At 45.5% G+C, this 22,841-nt stretch overlaps 1 protein-coding gene across 2 annotated transcripts in view; it reads right to left on the minus strand.

Moving 5' to 3' along the window:
- The window catches only part of Smim35 (small integral membrane protein 35), a 119,884-nt gene that overhangs the window by 12,897 nt on the left and 84,146 nt on the right, over positions 1-22,841 (minus strand). Inside the window, exons 2-5 of one of the 2 annotated variants that reach the window (XM_087212444.1) lie at positions 14,745-14,861; positions 13,758-13,791; positions 12,801-12,935; positions 19-12,586 (exon numbers count right to left, since the gene is read on the minus strand). In XM_087212444.1, coding sequence (XP_087068570.1) covers positions 12,836-12,935; positions 13,758-13,791; positions 14,745-14,861 — 251 coding nt within the window. In that variant the 3' untranslated portion in view covers positions 19-12,586; positions 12,801-12,835. Of the gene's footprint in view, positions 1-18; positions 12,587-12,800; positions 12,936-13,757; positions 13,792-14,744; positions 14,862-22,841 lie in introns of those variants that run through there. The other variant, XM_087212445.1, reaches the window with a different exon arrangement.

Genomic DNA, 22,841 nt, shown 5'->3' on the forward strand with positions numbered 1-22,841 from the left:
CTCCTGGGAACCACACAGATTTCTGAGGCTACAGTGGCTGGTGGAGGACGTGGTTGCTGATAATTGGGGATGATAAGGAAGAGGGTGTGTGATGTTGCTTTAAGGAAACAAGAGTGGGGATTCAGGCTCAGACCAAACAGATCCAGCTTCAAAATCCTGTGCTAACACATATTGCCTATGACTGGAAAAATTACTCAACCTCTGAGTTTCTGATTCCCCATCTATAATGTAGAGATGGTAAATCCTCCTGGGGATGTTGTGAGGTTCAGTGAGATGGCATATACAAGTGTTTAACACAGTGCCAGGCATGTGGTGCTCTGTGTTTAAATAGCTGGTAACACTGTAAAGGAAATACAGAGTTTTTCTTGAAATGGATGGAAATGAAAGAGATAAGGAGTTTGCAGAAAACCCAAGGGAACAGTGGAAAGTGCACTGCAGTGTTTTGGATGTGCTCTCTGACAATGGAAAGGAGACTATGTGAGGCCTGCCCTTCCAGGAAGGGGGCAAACCAGACCTCCCTAGAGCCACAGCTGCACACCTCCCCCTGGAGTTGTGTCCTGGGTGGTTCTCATAAGTGCGGAAGCCAGCTGTACTTTGTTCAGCCTGCTGCTTCCACGAAAAGCCACACGTGGGTTTGAATCTCTCCCTGAGCTCAGCCCAGCAGGTAGAGCTAACCTAGGGCCTCTGGTGTGCTTCACTTTGTCTCAACCTGGATCCCTTAGCAGGTGACCTGGGACACCTCATGTCTTTCCTCCTGTATCATTTCCAACATGCCACTGCCCTTTCACTCTGAGAAAGTGAGCAATTCTGGAGAGGTGCCCATGCTAACCCTCCAGAGAACTTGGCTAATACCGCACCATCTTGGACCTGCTTATTCTTAACTAGAGGCCTCCTTGTTAGGATTGAAAAGAGATGTGGGTTACTTTCTTCTGGAAACAAGGTGTTGCAGATGCCCTCTTCCCTGTGGAAATAGTCCCCTGGGGCAGGTGGGATGAAACCTGACCAAGGAGTGGATATAAAGGTGCAGATAATAAGTTCCAGCTCCTCTGAGAAGGAACTGGAACCAATTTGGTTGCAAGAGACAGCGTGTGGAGCAGCCTGCAGGAGAGAGGGGAGGTGGGTGTTGCCAGCCTCTTCCCTTTGCTGGAATGAGTGGGAGCCTCCTGACTCCTCTCCTGGCCTTGAAGCTGCTGTCTGAGTGCAGGTCAAGGCCTGGGCTGTGGGAGACACTGACAGTGTTCTTCCGGGCAGCAGGGGTTCTCTGGAATTTATATTACAGTCCCCAACAGAAGGCCCCAGTTGTTCATCAGCTGAGGAGCCAGCCTCTTCAAGGGCTTTTCCAGACTGAGGGAGTGTGTGATTCTGTGTTTGTATGAGCTAATGGAACTTCCTCTTAGTAAGGAGAAAGGGGAAATGGGCCACCATTGATGGAAGAGGAAATTCTATTCAACTGTGTTTTCCTGAATTTGTAAATAGCAGTTGTCAAGGGACTGCCTTGTCCCCCCAAAATACCTCTATACCCTGCCCCCCATGCACACACAATCACAGAGATCCACAGTCAGGTCTGTGCTCACCATGCTGTGCTCATCACTGGGTGAACTTTCTCTGAGCCCCATTTGTGGCCGGCAGGGAAATGGGAGCTATAGGCTGTGCCCACCTGGGACAGAGGGCTGGGAACCAGGAGAAGGAGGTCCAGGCAGTTAGGACTGATTTTATCAAGCCTCAGCCTAAAGGACCTGTGATACTAAGAAGCTTGACTCATTTCCTGTAGTGCTCATAGAGTTAAGGATTTTTTTTTTAAGCAAACCCACAACTTTAAATTCAATGCATTATTATTAATGACCCACAGCACCTTTCTTCACTATCAAATACATCTTAACTTCATTTAATTTCCCATAAACATCCAAAAGGGGTAATGGAACCAAGTCAATACTCTACTGAGGGAAAGTTGTGTAGGATGAAATTAGTGTTTTTAAAAAGACAACCCCCTCACACACACACACAAAAGATGACCCTGGCCAAAGCATAAAGTATGAATCAGAGAACACAAGGCAAGAGGCTGGTAGACCTGGTTGGAAGCTTTTGTTATAGTCAGCATTTCATTTCTTCAATGAACAGCTACCGTGTGACAGGCATGATTTTCAGCCCTGTGTACAAAAGGCGCGTCACTTCATGGAGCATGCCATCTGGTTGTAAAGGTAAATATCAAGCAAATGGACACACTGAAAACTATGTCATCACCATCAGTGATCAATGTCATAAAAGAAACTAATATTCCATATGAGAGATATGGCAGGAAGCAGAGAAGCAGGGTAGGAGGCTGTCTTGGTTCTGGCTATAACAAATACCATAGGCCAGGCACTTTATCAATGGACCTTTACTTTTCATGCTTCTGGAAGCTGAGAACCCCAGGGCCAAGATGCCCCCTGATTGAGTTCCTGGTGAGGACAACCTCCTGGCTTGTAGTTGCCTTCTCACTTTGTCTTCACATGGTGGAGAGGGAGAACTCTAGTCTCCCTCTTCCTATTATAAAGGACACATGTCCTCCTTGATCTGTGAATTAAAGCTAGGGGACTTCCAGGCCGATGCATATTTTGCCTTGTGGGCTGGTTGGTATGTGGACACCCCACTTCCTACTGGTCATGGTGGGAAGACCCATAAAGCCATGATGCTCACAGAGCAAGATAACATCTGCTGAGGACCTGACTCTTTAGAGCAGTGCAGTAGAGGTTAAAGTCCCACTTTAGGGGAAAACTCAGGTTCTCTATTAACTTATACTCTATCCTTACAAGAATGCTTTGTTCTTTTACTAGCCCATGGCACCCACCATTGCTCTTCCTTGGGTCACTCACCACCCCCTCTGATTGCTTATGTGTGCTCAATAAATAGTGGCAGGCTTGGAGAGTCTTTGTCTTTCACCTGATCTGAGGCACTGACCTCCCAGTCCCCCATTTATCTATAAAATTGTCTTTATCTATTATCCTCCAATGTATCCCTCAAGCAGATAGCTGTGGGGCTTGGCTGGTCCCTGATAGACACCAATTCCATTGTGGGGCCACGACTTTATCTAAACCAAATAACCTCCCAAAGGCCCCATCTCCAAATCCCATCACACTGAGGGTTGGGATTGCAGCAGATCAATTTAGGAAAACATCAACATTCAGTCTGTCTCAGAAGCTTAGTAGTCTGATCAAAAGACAATATTGAATGGGGGCAATGGCAAGGAATGGCAAGGAAGGAACAGATTCAAGAGACACTTTAGAGAAAGAGTAGGCAAGATAGGGTGATGGGCTGGAGTGAAAGGAATCAGAGATGCTAATCATACTGGACCTTGATGATGAGAAACAAGAAATGTGGACCCAGAAGGAAGACCTGGGTGTACAGTGTGAGAGGAGATGGTGAACTTGACTTGATGGTGTCATCCAAAAAAAGGTCTGCAGCAGTTGGCAAGGCAGGCCTGACACCAGGTGAGGGATCAGCACTGGGGATTCTATATGAGACCTCTATCGCTCTGTGACCCAAGTTGTGGATGAGCCCAGAGCACTCAGTATGGACATAAGGAGATAGACCTGGAGAAGATGCCTGAGCCCCCTGCAGCCAGTATGCTGCAGGGTGTTCAGCTGATGACTTCCTGCCTAGAGGAAGAGCAGGCTGTTGTCCTTTCAGCTGGTAGAGTGGCTGGAGTCATGCCTGTGCTGGGCACCTGTTGCGAAGACCCCAGCTCAGATCCTCTATGGGGCTCCTGGGATAATTGCAGCCCACCACTGATAATACAGTAGCTAAGGGCCCCTATTAGTAAATTATCCCCTCTGCCAGGCACAGAGACTGTGTGATAGGCATGGTCAGGTATGGGGAATGGGAATAGGACCCTAAAAGCATAGGTAGAGGGTGTCACACCTGGATTTCTCTACCTGCCCAGGCAAGAGGGCTTGGTTAAGGTGAGGTTAAGGCTCACCATGGCCCTAGAGAGAATAGAACATTCTTCAGGATCCTGCTACCTGGTCATCCCAGCCCTGGCAATGTCCCTTGCCCTTTACTTCCCCACCTCCCCTCATCCTATCCCCCAGGGCAGAGTTTCTCACAGTGTCACTTGCATCAGAAGAACCTGGGCTGTTTGTCTTCCTAGGCTTCTCCCTGAAGCCCAGAGTTTCTGAATGCTGGTTCCCAAGAAATAAGGAAATAAGTTACAGGTGATCAACTCATAGGTAATTCCAATACACACTGAAGTCTGAAAATGTTTCACTCCTTTAGGAAATCACTTGATTTGTTACTTGACACATAAATATTGTCCTTTCTCTCCCTGCTGCCCCTTAAACAGTATCACCTAGTGCATACCTTTAAGTGCCACCTGGATGCTGATGACTTCCAAGTGTCCGAGCAGGATTTGTCCCCCTAAACTACTCAACTATCTCAGGAGCTCCCTTTGGATGTCTTGCAGAAATCTCAGAATTACATTGTCCCTAACAGCACCCTGGATGAACCTGCATACACTCTTGTTCCTGCCCCAGTCTTTGCCCCCTTAGTAAAGAGCACCACTACCCGTCCCCTAATGCAGGCCGAAACCCTGAAGGGAGCCATCCCTTCCTGCCCCACATCTAATCCATCAGGCAGGAACCAGCGCTACCTTTCAGACAGAGTGGCTCCAATCATCTGTTGCCACAGCCGATGCTGCCATCCTGGTCAGTTCCATCGCTACCTCTCCTCTGACCAGTTGGCTTCTGTACCTCCTCTTTGCCTCCTCAGTCTTCTATGTGCCATCATCAGCCTGATCTGGTGCTAGGGGCTGCCTGGGTCTCTCCTCACCCTGACTTGGAAGAGCCAAGTCAGAAAGCAATGCTGTGCAGTAGGCATGGAGATGAGACTCGGTTAGCACAAAGGAAGCTGGTGCTCTCTCTGAACTGGGTATTCCAGGGAAGGAATGGGAAGAGGGCTGTGAGAGCAGGTGAGGTTGGGAATCAGAGGCCTCTGCTGTATATACTGTGATGATGTGCACAGGGTCAACAGCATGTGCACAGGGGACATTAGGCCCAGCTGCACTGTTCTGGGGTACCCTTGGAGAAGACAGGCCAAGGGCTCTGAAACTTTCTGGCTAGTGTCTCCTTCTTTTCCACCCCTCACAATCAGCTCTTAGAGCAGTGTCCATCCATTGACTTCTTCCCACTGCTTCTGCTATGTCTGCAACTCCAGAGATTAGCACCCTGTGTTCTATAGACCAGGAACAGCACCCCTGCTGTTGTGCAGCCCAGGGGTCCTGAACTCCCCACTCCTCAGTGCACTGTAGTCCCCACTTCTCTATTGAATTTGCCCCCAGGGATACACTACCAACTCCTACCTGTTGGTAACTTTCACCCCCAACTCATTCCTCCCATGCTTAGATATAGAGTTCTCACTTCCATCTTCCTCCAACATGTCCAAGCATGAATCACCATTTTCCCTTCTTAGTTTTGGTTTTCTGCAGTGTTGCCCATTCTGTTAATGCCACTTCCATCCCTAGAGTCATGGGGATCATGGAGAATCTGCGTCAGCTTCCCCTTTCCCCTAGTGGAAAAGCTGACCATCAGGTGGCCTATTGGTCTCCCCCCTTCAACAGCCCCTCAGCAATTCCCTGCTCCTCTTTCCTCCACCCTACCCAATTTAGTCCTCATCATCACTCAGTGGAATCATTTGCCATAGCCTTCTGGTCAATTTCTTGGCCTCTAGCACCCCTCGACTCCAAATAACCTTTCCTACTGCTGACTGAATTAAGGGGTCTAAAATGCAAATTTGGGCTTTTCATTCCACCCTCCAGTGGTTCCCCACTGCCTATGAGAAAACACTCCAATCTTAGTTTAAACCAGCAGTTTCTTCAGGATCCCCGTCTCCTTCCTGTTCTGGTCCCATTTCTTTCCCTTCACACCGTCACTGCCTCTCCCCTCCAGCCCTTACACACCCCTGCCTTCCCCCACATGCCATACTGTGGCTGCCTCTGGGCTTCTGTGCATGCAGCTCCTCACCCCAAATCCTCTTCTCACACTTTGCTCCTTCGAGGCAGCTCAAGTGTCCTGCTCTGCAAAGCCTCTCAGGGCCACTCAGACCCTACCCATGCTTTTGATAGAGCTTTCCAGTCCCTCTCTCATCTACAAGAATGAAAGAGTCAGTGTGACATATTCCTTCTGGTGTACTCTGTGCCTAGAACAGTGCCAAATACCTAGCAGCGTTGCACACACATTTGCTGTACTGAACTAAAGGAGTGAAGTGGGTGATCTAGCTTGTTACGCCAAGTGGAGCTTGGGAGACTCTAAAATTGAGTCGTATGGCAGGTGCTATAAGACCTGGGCCTATAGCTCAAAGCTGAGATGAAGAGACAGAATAAGATCCTGTGGAGTGAAGAAGGCATGGTGCTCACATGGAGGGCTGTCTGTCTGCCTGCTCAGCTTAATGGGCTCTGATAGCAAGGTTATTGGGCTGCAGATGCCCCAAGACAGAGGAAAAGACAACAGCCCCAGAGAGTGGAAAACATTTTGCTGTGATTCAGCCCTCAGGAGATCTGCGTTCAAGGCTCACGCAGCTCAGGCACTATTTATTCTTTGGACCTGAATGTCGTCGGGTCAGCTATGGCCCTCAGTCTTCTTGTTTGTCAAATGGAGGCAGTAGGTGTGGCCAGTTTCTTTCCTTAATGTCCTGGGCATATTGCTCTTGTTAAATGTACTATGTCCAGTGCTCATTTTGATGTAGGAGATAGGGTATGACAAAGCTGGCTGAGGAAATGAGCAGCACCGGTTAATTACAAGATCCCAGGGCAACTCCAGGACCCAGTATGTAGAATTTCTCGAAAGCTCCCACTAGATGTGGATGGTGTAAAAGAACAGTGAGCATCACAGAAAGCCACTACTGTGCGTGAGTTTCCAGAATAGCCCTCCCCATGTTTCTTAGGCACAGCATGTACTTTTATTTTTGCTTTTACCCTCTTTCTCTTTGTTAGACCCAAGTTTGCTCTGCAGAACTGGTTTCCCCCATACTCATTTACCCCACACTTTTAAAATAAACTTTGGCACTGTTATTGGCTTGTCTCATCCAGTTCTTTGTTCAAGGAAAGAAGGACCTAGAATACTTTTGACTGGTGAGCCATTTCTAAAGAAACCACTCTGTAACAATTTCACTGTGAACTCCTGACTCATCTCTATATCCTTGGCACCCAGCACATACCTAACACATTGTGATGGGTGTTCAATAAATTTTTGGTGACTGAATGCATGAATGAATAGATTTCCTCCATTCCTGTGAAAGAAGCATTTGAAAGAAGTAGAAAGAAGTTGAAGAGGTATAATATCCAACATGAGATGGCAATGATAGTGATAGTTGATTGAGGCTAAGGAGACACTTGGGAGACATTAGGCTGAGCCTAAAAGAAGGCTGTCCATAACTATGATTTGAAGTTTTATTTTTCAGGCTTGTATCTTTTTCTTAGCTTAATCACATGATACCATGGTTATTCCTCTCCTGCTATACTCACCCTATATGTCCAGGGTGTTGTGGGGACTCAGGGCTACAGAGCAAGTAGGAAGCCTGATGTAAGGGGATGTGGCCTGGAGAGAAAGCCCAGGACCAGGAGAACATTCAACATGTATGCAGTCATTCAGTACCCGTCATTGAGTACCTGCCATAGGCAGCCTCAGAGAATACACAGGCAACTGGACACAATCCTTCTCCTCCTCAGCTCACCCTGTACCACACACACACACACACACACACTCACACACGTCTCCACTCACTTCTCCCCCGCCCCCACCTATGCCCAGCATTGTGGAACTGAAGTTACCTGAGCTCTGAAGTAGGCTCATAGCCAGAAGAGACCTCAGAATCCTCATGATCAATGGCAGCCTTATACTAACAAGCACCTGGGGCCCAGAGAACTTGAGCACTTTAGCTATAAGGGGAAGAATTGGGGTTGGAATAGAAGATGAGGCTTCTCAAAATTTCTACCCATCTTCTCCTAAGAGCTCCATGATTGCATATGAGAAACCTCAATCAAGGCTTTGGGAGGGGGAGTGACTCCATGGCTCTGCAGGGAAAATCCAGGAGACAGGGGTCCATCAAGGCCTTGGCCTCCGGTGCAACCCCACCTGTTGTTTTGTCAGCCTGCTGCTACTCTAGGCGGGCAGAACATTTTCACTTCTGGTCCCCAAGTGTGAGAACTCACCAGGCCACTGGTTTCCTGTTTTGTACCAGATCTGCTCAAATACTGCTGTTTCTAGATAGTTTTTAATCACTAAGCAGTTTTTTAAAATATGTTAATGATACTTCTATCTGCTCCCACTTTGAGTTTCTCAGACCCCTAGAGAAGAGAGGGGCACTACAGACTGTTCTGCTGGCTCCTGTCACTTGGTCCCCTCTACTGCAATTGGCATGGGGATGAAAACTTGAAGGAGAACCTAGACCAGGAAGAGCCCTTGTGTCACCTGCTCAGCCTCACCACGGTTTTGATCATATTTAGGTAGCAGATCACCATCTGCACATGACTTGTCTCCAGAAATGTATCAATCATGAGCACAGGATAGGATGTGGTCCAGGAGGGATGCACTGGAGAGGCTAAGAGCCTTCAACCTAACTTCCTGAGAAGTTCTTGCCTATGGCTAGAACCTGAGAACTCAGAAGAGGTATAGAGTGCTCTGATTTGGCCTGGAAGAACTCATTAAACAGGAGAGAGTAAGGCTCATCTCCAGAGAGACTGAATTCCCTCATAGTGCTTAGCACGGTTCCTAGCATATAGAGGCTGGGCGAATGCATGCACAAAAGGAAATAATCAATAATTAAGTTATGGGAGTCAGAGAGTATTTGTATTAAAATCAGAAGAGAACAAGGTGCATATATCTTGAAGAAGACTTCCTGGAGAAGTGAGATTTGAGCTGGCATGAAGAAAGGGCAGAATGTGCTGACCTAGAGGATCAAGGAGATATAAAAAAAAATAAAAGGAAACAAGGCACAGTGACACTTGCCTGTCATCCCAGCAACTTGGAAGGCTGAGGCAGGAGGATTGCAAGCTCAAGGCCAGTCTGGGAAACCTGATGAGATCCTGTCTCAAAGAACTAAATAAATGAACAAAATTTGTTTAAAAAGGAAGAATGAGGAATGGGTTAATGAGAAGCTCAGAGTTAAGGATGGGACCTGAGGAGGGCAGGGCTCATGAGAGCCCTGCTCTACACATGAGGGCACACAGAGGTTAGGACCAAATGAAGGGAGAAGCTGGTTTCTTAGAGGCCAAGTATCTCAGTGTGGCTGTTAACTTGGACTGAGGATAAAAGTGGGTGACAAAGGATTCTAAAGAAAATAAATTCTTACCTGGCCTAGAACAAATTATTTCAGTGCACACTGAGGCAGTATGTCCTCACCCATGAGGCTGAAGTGAAGCTGAGCACATGGAGCCCAGCCCTGCACAGTGCCTGCCCAAAACACATTAGCCTTCTCCTCCAGGTAGAGGGGCTTAGTTGGGAATGGTCCAGTCTTGGATCCTGGCCAGATCTCTGTGGGGTCCTAGAAAGGCTGAATAGCAGTTAGAGTCCTAGAACAGACCTTGAGGTCCAGAGGAACTGCAGAAATCAAATTAGGATTACACCTTGTGTTTGTGTCTTTGAATTGTTTAAAGAGGTCCTCCTGTGTCCAGGGGCATTTGGTAAACACTAATACAGAGATTATTAAATGTTAAAACAGACAAGCTAAGAGCCAGGAAGAGCCTTGGAGAAATCGTTTGATCTTGATTTCCTGATGCTGAAATAGATGCCCAGAGAGGTGGAGTGACTAGCCCATGACCACTCAGCAAGACAGGGCAGAGTCAGAACCAGGCCCTGTGCAGCATTCAGTCCCCACTCTGTTAAGCCCTGAGGTCAGGCTGTGTCCATGAGGCTGCAGACCCCAGTGCAGCCAGGGAGCAGCTGTGGAGCCGTAGGCAGACCATGCCACCTCTTGGAACCTCTCAGTCTCCCCATATGTAAAGTGGGGCCAACAATAATCCCTGTGTCACAGCATGGCCACAAGACTCAAAACACAGCAACATGCATGAAAATGGTTTTCACTCTGTAGACTGTACTGTGCAAGCAGTCTGTTCCTCCTCGGGCTACCGGGCATCCTTTTTGGGATGCGGCAATCTTCTATAGCCACAAAGGGTGTTTCTTCTCCAATCAGTAAGCATTTATTGAGCACCTGCCTGTGTGCCTCAGTTTTAGGGGTTACTGGAGACCTATGTATAGGACCTAGTCTTGCCCACAAAGGGCTCATCCTGGTTGGGGAATGGGATGAATGAAGGAAGCATGGCCGTCTACAACTGGGACCAAAATGGGAGGCATGGAGTCTCAAGTCCTGAGGGAAGTTGCAGGGAAGACAGGACTTGAGTAACACCATGGAGACCAGCTGTGGCTAAGAGAGGTAGGGCTGGTCAACCACAGCCCTGGCAATGGCCCAGAGGAACAGAGAGGCAGAGGGCCCACAGCAGGAACCCAAAGAACTGCAGCGTCTCCTGAGAGCTCCTGGCTCACAGTGCCAGTGGGTTCAAGAAGAGCTAAGAGGAGGGGGAGGAGGTGCCAGGAGACACTGACATGGCCATGGGTCTGGATGCCCAGCCAGAGCACAGCCCAGCAGCCCTGCCACTGGATTTCTAGGCATCTGCTCCTTAATCACTTCTGAACAAGTGGGAATCTGCTCCTTTAGAGCCCTCGTCATAAACACATGGCACCCTAGGGTGGAGGCCAGCCCAGGGTGAGGAAATCTGTGCAAGCAGCACTGGGGAAGTAAGGAAAATGGGGGGAGGAGAAGGGGCAGCAAACACGTCAGAGGGCCCTAAAAGGAGAAGTAGTCCGCTCTCAGTTCCGCTCCTGAGGATGGGAAATACCCTCTCTTCTCCCAGCCCTCAACAGCTGTCCCTGTGTCTTCACCTGAAGCCACCAAACCTGGAACCAAGACCACCTGGGCAAAGGGCCTGCCACCTTTCAAGTTTCCCAATGACCACTGCGTCCTGAATGCTAACAGGGGCCCCCATGCAGCCCTGTGGGGAAAGAGGACCCAGGAACCATGCTGAGCAGGGCATGGGAGACAGTGTTATTGGGACTGGACACCCCATGGGTTAGAAAAGGGGGCCCAGCACTCAAAGGAAGAAAGAAGGCAAAAGCAATTGCTTCCCCTTTCTCTCTCTCTCCCACGAGCCTTTAAGGAAGACAGGACCAAAGCCATGAAGGGCTCTTCCCCAGTCCCACCTACTCAAGGACAGAAGCCCCAGACGAAGCCTTCCAAATCCAGAGCTTCGCTTTGTTCAGTCAGGGCCTGATCCTGCTGGGAGAATGGCTCCCAGACCCTGGTAGGAAAGGATGAGGGGGAGCTGGCAAGGCCCTGATCCTTCCTTCCTCTGCAATCTACTAAAGCCCAAAGCCAGGAAGAAACAAGGCCACAGGAAATAGAACTGAAAGGCCAATCATATGACAGCTCTCCTCCTTCACTGCTGTCCAAGCCTGCTGTATCTGTTGACCTTGCTGCTGGGACACTGGCAGAGGGGACCATGGCTGGTGGTTCTAATGCAGGTTTCTGTAGAAGCAGCCCCCTTCTCATGCACTCCTCTGTCCATACCTGGCCCAGGGCTCTGGCCTTTCCAGATGGAACAACTCTGCATGAAGCTCCTACTAAGCCCACAACCCAGTGCCAGCTCTGCCTCCAGTACATGGGTCTCAGGCCAAAGGAAGAAGTGATGACTCAGGAGGACAGTTGTTCTGCTATGTGCAAGCTACACCCATTCTTGGTTTCCTTTGCCCTTACCTGCTTTTTGCAGCCTTGCCTGAGTTCCTCTCCCCACCCCACCATTTCTGGCCCTTTTTGCCTCACAGGGTAGCCTTTGCACGGGAGACACTGATCTCTGGGGGACAGTGCCCACCCTGTGCCCCATGCCCATCCCATGGCCACACCAGCACAGGAGCCTAGAAAATAGGACATGCTTCTTGACTATCCTCAACACTACCCATCAAAACTGAGAGCTGACCAAGTTTGGGAGACCTGAGACCTGTCACAGTAGGGAGAACAGGCCCAAGTTGGGGACAGGGGTGGGAGGTTGGGGAGCACCAGGTGGCAAAAAGGATAGAAAGTGACAGAACCAAACCCAGAGTGGTATAGACCAGAATAAAGGCCCAAGCTCAATCGTTAGGGAAGTTGGTTTCTGGTGGGAAGATAAAAATCCACTTCTGCAATCACCTCTAGCTCCAAACAACTTTGCCTAGTGAAGATAAAACTGGCTTTCCAGCCTGTGATGTCCATTCTACAAAAAGAAATGATGTGGAACATCCTATGAAGAGCTCTCCTCCAGAATCTAGGGACCCTGCCCACACTAGGCTGGGTCGAGTGGCCTTGGCTCTCCTTCTATAGGTTCTGGGCCTTCTAGAGTCTCTGTGAAAAAGCTGCTGAGCCCAGCCAGGTCTGTCCCCAGAGCCTGCCTCTCCCCAGGTCTCTCATGCTGCAAGTTGGTAGAGTATCCAGAGAAGACTCTTCGTTCTCTATACAAGAAGGCAGGCCACGTCTTAAGGGCACAGGAAAGGAAGCAGTGAGGAGGGATGGGTGCTGAGCCAGGAGGCTTTTCCTGCAGAAAAGAAAGGGAGGGTGAAAAAAAAAGGCTTGGGAAGTGTTCCTCTAAACCATCTCATCTGGCCAGGCTTCTCCCAAGCAAGAAGTGGGTGAGTGTGATAATCTCTGGGTTCTGAGTGGTCCTTAGTGCTAGGTTTGTGTGCCTGGACCTTCTTAGGGCCTTACTTGGACATTAGACTCACTCAGGCACTCTCTACTTTCCTACTCACCTCTCCTAGGCTCCAGATGGCAGATGCCTCTCCCATCAGACTAGCCCATTGGAGAACTTCATGTAACCACCATCTGGACTGCTAATGTGGCCGCTGATGGAGAAGGGTGGCTCAGTCTCCAGGTCCTTTAGATTCCTGAGAGAGATCATCCAATCAAGCTTCAGCAGTTGAGACTCTAGTCTCTCCCTGGAATCCCTCCTCCTATACTAGAATGTGGGAAGAAATTCTGGCAGAGGGGAGACTTCCATGCATGAACACTTGAAAATGGACAGGACTATGTGAACCCCCAATGACAGTGATCTTTTTAGTATTTTAGGGAACATCTGTCCTTCCTACCATTGATGGTATTCACCCCCAAATAAGATTCACCTCATTTCTCAGGGGCAGAGGAGGGACAGGCCAGCCCTGTGACAAAGAGCAGGTGAAATGACTTACTTCAAGAGGACTTTCTAACTCCTGCTTCCTGAATCTCTGACTTTCTTCAATTTCTTCCCTTTTATGATATGGTGCCTGTGGTTACATTATTTGTAATCAGGCCTGTCTCCAGCATAGAAAGTGAAATGTTTGAAGACAAAGATTATGCTTCAGCACCTTTATATCCTTGGAAAACAGACCACAACACTGACTGCAATAGAACCTTACTGAATAAAGGACAGATGGATGGTTGGATGAGTGGATGGATGGACAGATGGATGGTGGGTGGGTGGATGGATAGATGTTCCCTGCCTGAGAGTAAATGCTGAAAAGACCACCGTCATTGGGGTTCCACATGGCCCTGCCCGTGTTCAAGTGTTTATGCATGGAATTTTCTGAAAGGATTCTCTCTGGGTTTGCTTAGGGGCATGAAGAAGAAACAGGAAAGGAAAATAGTAAGTTATGGCTCTGTCTTTGATTCTTTCTTCATTATTTTTAGCCATCAGTGCACACCCCATCCAGATCTGTGCTGGAGCTACTCACCGGATTTGGTACAAGTTGAAGACAAAATTCGGCCCTAGAAAGACAAAAAAAACAGAGTTAGTGCCTCCAAGGAAATTTGCCATCTCCCAGAAATATCTGGAATTTCTTTAAACCTGCTTGGAGGAGTGGGAGAGGGAGCTGGCCTCAGGATGCTACGGGAGGGTCCTAGCTCTTTCAAGGCCCTCCCATTAGGAGGCCTGATACCCTGACAAGGAGGCAGTCTTAGTCTAGAGCCCCCAAAGAACCAGATCTAGGCTTGAATCCAAATTCTACCACTTTCCAACTCTGTGATTTTAGCCTCATGTCTTCATCTATTTAAATAATCAAGGCTCCAATAACTTTCTCTTCACATGGAATTTTAAAGAAAATCATATTAGAGCAAAGTGTATTGGCACATACTAGGTGCTCAAAAAATATTCATGGAATATCTGTTTAAGTTAACTGCAGAGCTGGAAAATTTTATCTGTCTCTTGGCATGCCAGCATGCCTTTCCAGCTTTCCCAGGGCCCTGTGAAAAGTACAGCTAAGTCTCAGAGTTGAGAACAACACAGCAAATTCCACGAGACTCCCAGGGAAGCTGGAACATCAGCAGGCTTAAAAGTGGGCCAAGACTCATGGACAGGGGCAGGAATACACAAGGAGACAGGCTAGAGCCAGTTGAAGCTTGGCTTCTAGCCTGTTGTCCTTGGCCTTGGGGCCCACACAGGCCCCTTGAATGAACTCCTGCAGGCTGTAAGGGAAGAGGACACCAACTGCTTCCTGGGGTGGGAGGACCCTCCCATTCTCTCGATAAGGCCCCACTGCTCCACCCCAACCACTTCAACTGCTTAGCCACCCACTCAAATTTACAACCACTCCAACCACCACAGGAAATATTTTTGCATCCCACCATGCCGAATGGCTTGCTGCCTCTCCTAGACTTGCCAACTGCTACAGGGGAGGAGGGGTGGGGCAGACCTGGGGTGACAAGCCCCAGTGCTCACTCACCCTCCCAACAGTACCCACGCTGGTACCACTTGGCCAGGCTGTAGCCAAGGATGGACACAAGCAGCAGCGACAGCCCCACACTGAGGATCAGGCCCAAGGTGCTGATGGAATCCTCACCTATGGAGAGACATGAGGTCTTTGAGACATCTCACAGCCCCCTGCACCACAGTCCAGCTTTCCTCTGCCCACTCCCCACTGTCCCCAAAAACCAACTGTTCCCCAAAAGTCTTGATCTGAGCTAGTCATTTCAACCCAACCCAGCCATGCTATGATGTGAACGTTAGACACTTAACTTTTTAAAGTGGATTCATGTAGTATTTGGAATTTGTTAATCCAAAGTAGTCCTCTCATATCAGATAGCTTAGAGCTGGGAGGCCTCCCTGAAGCCACAGGACTTCTACCTGAGGGGAAAGGCACTCCCTGTTTAGGGAAGAGCCTGGAAGGTCTAGTCTCAGCATGAGTGTGGTGGTCAGGAGGGGCAGCTTGGAGACCCCCCAAGAGCGCAAACCCAAGGAGCCTCTGTCCCCTCCCTCTTTGGAAAGCCCATGTACCCAGTGATGGGGTGTTAACTCCTAGGTTCTGGTTGCTGCTGGTGCTCGCTTCTTCCCTTTTTGTGGTATGAACTCTTGGCTAAATTTGTATTTTATTTTAAAAAGTAAGCTGAGAGAGGGAAGCAGACAGAGACTAAGACTCTGCAGGGAGGTGAGAGGGCCGTGCAGAAGCAGAGTGGGCCACCAGTTTCCAAGGAAGAGGGTGACAGTGGGAGCACCATGTAGCACCCAGTCTCTGCCAGGCAGGGGAGGAAGGGGACGGGCAGCCCCACTCTTGGCCAATGAGCCACCAGGGGTGTTGCAAAGAGGCCAGAAGATACACTGGTCAAGGCAAGACTTTGGGTGCAGGCTTGCATCTGAAATTCAGCTATCACTTGCTAACTGGGACCCATGTAAGTTCCTTTACTTTGCTAAGCTTCAGTGGCTCTGACAGAAAATGAGACTAAAAATAAATACACATAGAGTTGTTGTTATAATTAATAGAGATGTTAGAAATAGAAGGCATTTAATGGTGGGCTTGGCATACACTGAATGCTCAATAAATGTTGATTATATTGTGATTTATTTTGGTGCCATTATTATCAAACAGTGCAAGCATATTGCATCTCCTTGCTTGGCTGATGGTCAGGACCTAGTCCAGATGATGGCCTTCACCATGGTGCCAGTGTGAGTCACCGCCATCGGGGACTATTTACTCCTTCACCCCCAGTCCCCCCACACCCAGAAAAGAGGAAATAAGGACCCCCAAAGCTAGTAAAATGCAAATTCTTCCATTTTGGCAGATTGATACTAAAAATGGAAATTATATTTTAGAAAAAATAAAGTTGCGGGGCTGGAGATTTAGCTCAGTGGTGCTGCCACCTGCCCCACAAGCACAAGGTCCTGAGTTTGATCCCTGGTACCAAAAAAAAAAAAAAGAAAGTTGCATTTTTTTGCACATATTTATCAACTGAGATTTGTGCTTGTTACTAAAGCTATGATGATGAAGATGACAAATATTATTCATATTTGCCCACCCAAATCCCTATTCCCCAGCGTCCTTTGCAGCAAAGTGCCAGCTGGAATAGTGAAAGCCAGAGCCACTCTGGAGGCATGAACTGAAGGTGCCACCGCTGTGGTCCAACTGGATCCCTGCATCCCCACGTGGAGAGCCACCCACAGATAGGAACGCCCACATGGACTAGTGGGGACCCAGGCATAAGCTTTTGGTGCGTCTTAGCCATGTTTAGTGTGGAAAGAAAAGCTTAGCTGACATTAGTACTGATTTAGGGGGTGAGGCCTTTCCAGGGTGGTTAAGTCATGAGGGCAGATCCCTCCTGAAAGGATTAAAGTCCTTCTAAAAACACTTGGTGGAGTGGGTTCATTCTTTTCTGTGCTTCAGTCATGTGAGAACATAACATTCATTCCCTCCAGAGGACATGGCCACAGGCACCATCTTGAAACAGAGTAACCCCCTCATCAGATACTAAACTTGATAGGACCTTGATCTTGGACTTCTAGCCTCCAGAACTGTAAAATATAATTTTCTCATCCTTACAAATTAGCCAGTCTTCTATTATTTTGTTATAGCAGCACAAATGGACTAAGACAGGGCAGAGAAGAGTGCAGAAGAAATGGCTGTGGGAACAGAAAGTGCCTGGGGTGGGGGCAGCCACAGATGGGGTAGCAAGGGGAGGGGAACTGTGGAATAACCTCATGTTAGCACAAACACCCTCCAGTCATTCTGAAAGTAAATGATCTCATCTTCTCTGCTCCCAGCTCTCTTCCAGGCACTTGTGTTACAGCAGTAAATAGAAGAAATAAAAATTCCTATCTTCATAGAGATTGTCCCAGTGGAAAGAGACAGGCAATGGACAAAATTTGAAAATAAACTATGTAGTATAAATGAGAATGAAAAGAAGCTGTATGAGAGAGAGAGTACTGTAAGGGTGGAGAAGACAGTGTTAAATGAAGTTGTCTGGGATGGCCTCGTAAAGAAGGCAACAACTGAGGAATAAAGACATAACGATGAAAGAAGATGCTGTGTAGATATATGGAGTAAAAACATTCCAGGTACAGGGAGCAGCAGGTCTGAGGCAGAAGTATACCCAGTCAGTTCCAGCAGCACTGGGAGGGCCCCTGATGGTGAGTAGAATAGTAGAAGAGGAGGTGGTGGGAGCCACACTGTGCAGGGTTCTGAAGACAATGAAGAGAGTCTGGTTTTTCTCTGAGCAAGATGAGCAGCCACCAGAGGACTTGGACAGGACCCATTGTTTTGAAAGGATGTCTCCAGCTACTGGGATTAAGACTAGATGAGGTAGGGGATGACCGTGAAGAAGGAAGACCAGAAGCACAGCTCATGCAAACATCAAGGCAAGAGATGATCATCAAAGGAAAGTAGCACAAGGAACTAAGCCCAAGGTCAAAGGAAGGTCATCTATTTGGATAACTGAGAGAGGAACAGTGACCCAATAGCTCAGTCTCCCAGAACTAGGCAGTGGTGACCCAGAGTGGAGGTACAGGTAACTGGGGGTGTTTGTGGAGGCTGGGGTTTGAAAGGTTTCATCAAAGAAAAATTTGTCCAAGAATGGAAAGTACCAGTAAGAAAGCACCAGCAAGGAAGTCACAGTCGTTCTCTAGGTCTAAAGTGTAGGGAAGGAGTTTCCATCATCTACTCTCTTGCTCCCATCCAACAGTGCCTTCTGCCTTAGTCAGCTTGCAGAAACACTCATGACTCTATTTCACCTGTCAATCTTTCCAGAATGCCCTTTAAATAATATTCTTTAGACTCTTTTTATATCCTTATATTTTGTTATAAAATATTTCAAACATACGAGTACAAAGAACAGCATGGTGAATGTCTATGTGCCTACCACTAACCTTCAAAGGTTTCTAAAATTTTGCCCTTCTTGCTTGTAAAAATTACCAATTTCAGAGTAATTCTTTCTTCTCTTTCCCTCTAAGGAATTCCTCTCCCAAATTTTGTGTTTATCATTCCTAGCCCATATTTTTACACTACTACTTCATAGTTTTTTAATAGGTTATATAAAAATGATATTAAGGCCACTTCCAGTCATTATGGAATAAAGACACCAGATACAATCTCCCATCTTAAATAACTAGAAAAGCAAACAGAGTATGTAAAATGATGGACAAGGTGGTATAAGACAGTGATTCTGAAGGAAGAAAGTAAAATGAGGAGCCCTCTGAGATTGCCCAGCTTACTTCCAAGGTGAGTTTCCAACACCCAAGGCAAGGAGGTGGAACCCAGAGAAAGTCCAATTTAGTCTAAGTTGAGCAGACAGAATTTGGAGTGGAAGGAAGCCAAGGCAACTAGCATTTTATGGGACAAAATGTCAGAGAAGGAGCTGGAAAAAGAGTGATTTCTAGAGTCAGTCAGCAAAAGGAATTTCCAAAAATCTTTGTGGCTTGTCTTTTAATTTTTCTCCTGGTGTCTTTTTTAAGCAGAAATTTTAATCAAATTTGGTCATATTTGCAGGGGTTTTATTTTATTTTTATTTTTTTGTTTTTTGGGGGGGGATTTTTTTGGTACCAGGGATCTAACTCAGGACCTTGCACTTGCAAGGCAGGCACAGCACCACTGAGCTAAATCCCCAGCCCATTTGCAGGGTTTTTAAATCTTAAGAAATCTACCACTTATCCAAGATATACTCCTTAATTTTCTTCTATAAGTTTTAAAGTTTTGTTTCTAGTTAGGATTTTAATTTATCTGGAATTCATTTTTGTATATATTATTTACATAATTTTATATAGAAAATTATTTTCTTCTTTTCCTTCAATAATCTTCATTGCTGCTGCTTTCATAGCTCAAGTTTAATATTTGTGCTTGCTTCTTTTTCTACGATCTCTACTGTCTTCTGTTGCTCTAGTGTGTATCAATTTATCACTCCTACAATGTCTTATTATGGCCACATAATAAATGAGTAATGGACAATATTTGGAAAAATAAATTGCTCTTAATCCTATAGATCATTAAAAGAAATAAAGTTTTAGGAAGGAAAACCAATAAAAAAATTCAACCTTATTTTGGAATTAATTTTTCAAGGTCAGTGAAAATACATACAGTATTCAGGGAAATGGGGGAAAAATAAGAACCAAGATACATCACGTAAATGTACAAGATCCCAATGATGGGGTACCTAAAATGTACCAATAAACTAAATGGAAAAAAAATACATACAGTATTAAAATTTTTACTGGGATTGTAATGGATTTATAGGTTCTTTTAGGTAAAACTGCTATTTGTTTATACTGAATCTTCAAATTTATAAATATGGCAGGTGTTCTCATTTATTTGGGGACATCTTTTGTAAGTGATAATATATTCTGTAATTTCTCCCTTAAAGGTTTCCTCTCTTCTTTTTAGATTTATTCCTGGTGTTGCAAATAGAAATGGGAGCTTGTTTTATAGACATTGGTCTTAGTATATAGCAATGTTATGGAGCCGGGGATTTAGCTCAGTGGTTTCACCTCCTGCTACGGAAGCACAAGGACCCAAGTTTGATCCCCGGCACCAAAAAAAAAAAAGTATATATATATGTGTGTGTATATATATATATATATATATATATATATATATATATAGCAATGTTATGAACTGTATCATTCTAATAGTTTTTTTGTGATTTCCCTTAGATATGTAGACAATCATATTGTCCACAAATAAAGGTAATTTGGTCTTTATGTTATTTTATGCCTGAATTTATTTTTCTTGCTTGTTGTATTGGTTAGAATTCCCAATATTATGCATTTAGTATATGTATGTAATACTCTAACTTACTGCTAAGTCTCATCTTTATTCCACAAGGGTTGATGTGTAATATTTTTACCCTTGTCTGATCTAAATGTTGTTTAATATCCTCTTGGATTTCCTCTTTAATCTATCAGTTCTTTGGCAGTAAATTTTTAGTTTCCAAATTTATAAAGTGTCCTTTTACTGTTTAGCAAGATAGATGTTAATTGTAGAGTAGTGGCAATATCTTTATGAGAGAGGGGAGAGTAACCATTATAATAATCTCAATTATGGTTTAATGTTTTCATCTGATTATCGAAGTCAAAGAAAAGCTTTTGAAAGCTCATTCTGTAGAAGGCAAAACATGAAAGTATTGTGAACATATTCCATATGTCATGGAAGTTAAGAATAAAGGTTCACTATTAAGAATTAAATTATTTTGCATTTTTATACTTTTAGCACTCTGAGCTTCACTCTTAGGTATTTCCTGACCTATATGCTAATTGACCAATTCTCTCTTCAGCTATGTTTAATTCTCTCTTCTGCTATTAAGCCATCCACTTTGCTCTTAATTTCAATTCTTTCTTTTTATTTTTATTCTTTGGTGGCATTACGAATTTAACCCAGGGTTTCACACTGAGCTATATCACAAAGTTTTTCTTTATTTTTTAGAGACATGGTCTCAGTAAGTCTCTAAATTGTCCAGGCTGGGCTCACAATTGCAATTCTCCTGCCTCAGCTTTCCAGAGTGCTGGAATTATAAGACTGTGTCAACATACCTGGTCCCAGAATTTCAATTTTATTCTTTTTTATAGTTTTCAGTTATTTTAAAATTTTTCTATCTATAACTTACTTTTATATTATTTATTATACATCTTTCCTATATTTTATTGGTTGTTCTAGGGCTTATGGTATGTATTTTTAACTTATCAGAATCAGATATAAGTTAAAAGTTAGAGGATTAATAAAATATACCATGTAAAAAAGAATCAAAAAAAAGGTGAAGTGGTTATATCTATATCAGACAAAGTAGGGTTTTTTTGCTTAAATTCATTTTTTTTTAGGTATACAATATGTTTACATTTATCATTGGGTGCTTGTACCTGTACATGATGTATCTTGGTTCTTATTTTTCCCCCATTCCCTGTGACCCCTTCCCCCCCTTCCCTATTTACAAAGACTTTGTTTCCATTTTTTCCTTTTCTAATAATTTTTCCTTTCCCTTCTTTCCTTTCCCCTTCCCCTCCCACTTCCCCTACCCAGATATTACCAAGGATGAAGAAGGATGTTTTATGATAAAAGGGTTAATTCATCAAGAGGATATGGCAATCCTAATGTGCAAGCATCACCATTACACACAGCTTTAATATTCAGGAGGGAAAAACAAAACTGAAAAAATACTATAAAATCTATAATTATAATTAGAGAATTCAACTCTTCTCTCAGGAATTTGTAGACTAGGACATTTATAAGGTTATAGAAGATACAAACAGTAATAAAAGCCAACTTGATCTAGAAGACATATATAAAACACTGTGTCCAACATCTGCTAAATACACCTTGTTTTCAAGTACACATGGAACAGTCATCAAAATAGATCATATTCAAAGTACATGAAGACCCCAAGAAGAAGCCCTGAGGAACCAGAGCACCACGGTTGTGGGCAGATCCTAGCCAGTGCCCCAGCCCGACCCCAGCAGCTGGGACCCACAGGCCCAGCCAAAGGCCTCCCTGGAAAAGAGCTGCACAGGCACACAAGCAACATCCAGAGGGCTGCCCCAATACCATTGGTAAGTGCACACAGATCCCAGGGAGAATCCTGCAGGGACCAGAGTGGCATGGTTGCAGGCAGGTCCTAGCCAGGGCCCACCCTAGATCCCAGCAGCTGGGATCCACAGGTCCAGCCCCTAAGGCCTGCCTGGAAAAGAGCTGCACAGGCACACAAGCAACAGCCAGAGGCCTGCCCTGATACCATCGGAGTGAGCAGCAGAGAAAAGGCCTCTGGGTGGCTTGCTGACAATTGAAGACCATGGCATAAGCAAAAAGTTCCCTCAACAAAGATGCAACAGGCTGCATCTGTTGAAATGAGAAGACATGTAAATAAGTCTCAAAACTAGACTTCCAGATCACCTAAGACAACCACAAAGGGCAACAAGATGGAATAATCTGGTACTCAACCATGTGGACTCCCTGAACTGGCAACCAAGGAGGATCTGGAAAAAATGAAATCAGAAATAATTTCTCACATAACAATAGAAATTGTGCCCATAATGCAAAAAATGATTAATAAATTTGGAGCAAGCACAGATTAAAAAAATAAAGGAGCTGAGGAACATAATGGAAACTCAATATAGAAGACAAATGGAATCCATAAAACAGATGCAAACACATTTCTAGGAGATTAAAAACTCCACTGAGGGCTGGGGATTTAGCTCAGTGGTTCCACCGCCTACCTCACAAGCACAAGGATCCAAGTTCGATCTCCAGTACAAAAACAAAAAAACAAAAAACAAAAAACTCCATTGAAAGTTTACCCAGCAGAATGAGCCAATTTGAAGATAGAATTTCAGATATAGAAGACAGGATTGCAATTAGTGACCAAGAAAAGAAAAATTTCTTAAAAATAGTAAAGGACCATGAGAAATCAATCCAGCAGCTGCTACATGATGCAAAGAAGAATAACAAAACTGATGGGAGTAAACGAAGAAACAGGAGAGAATGCAAACAACATTAAAAACTGTTCAATGAAGTAATGACAGAAAATTTCCCAAGCAGGGGAAAAGAACTTCACATACAGATAAGTGAGGCATATAA

This window comes from Heterocephalus glaber, unplaced genomic scaffold (assembly GCF_053883595.1).
Source record: "Heterocephalus glaber isolate CG9 unplaced genomic scaffold, H.glaber_assembly_v1.0 deba00001429, whole genome shotgun sequence".
In the NCBI taxonomy this organism is placed as follows: Eukaryota; Metazoa; Chordata; class Mammalia; order Rodentia; family Bathyergidae; genus Heterocephalus; species Heterocephalus glaber.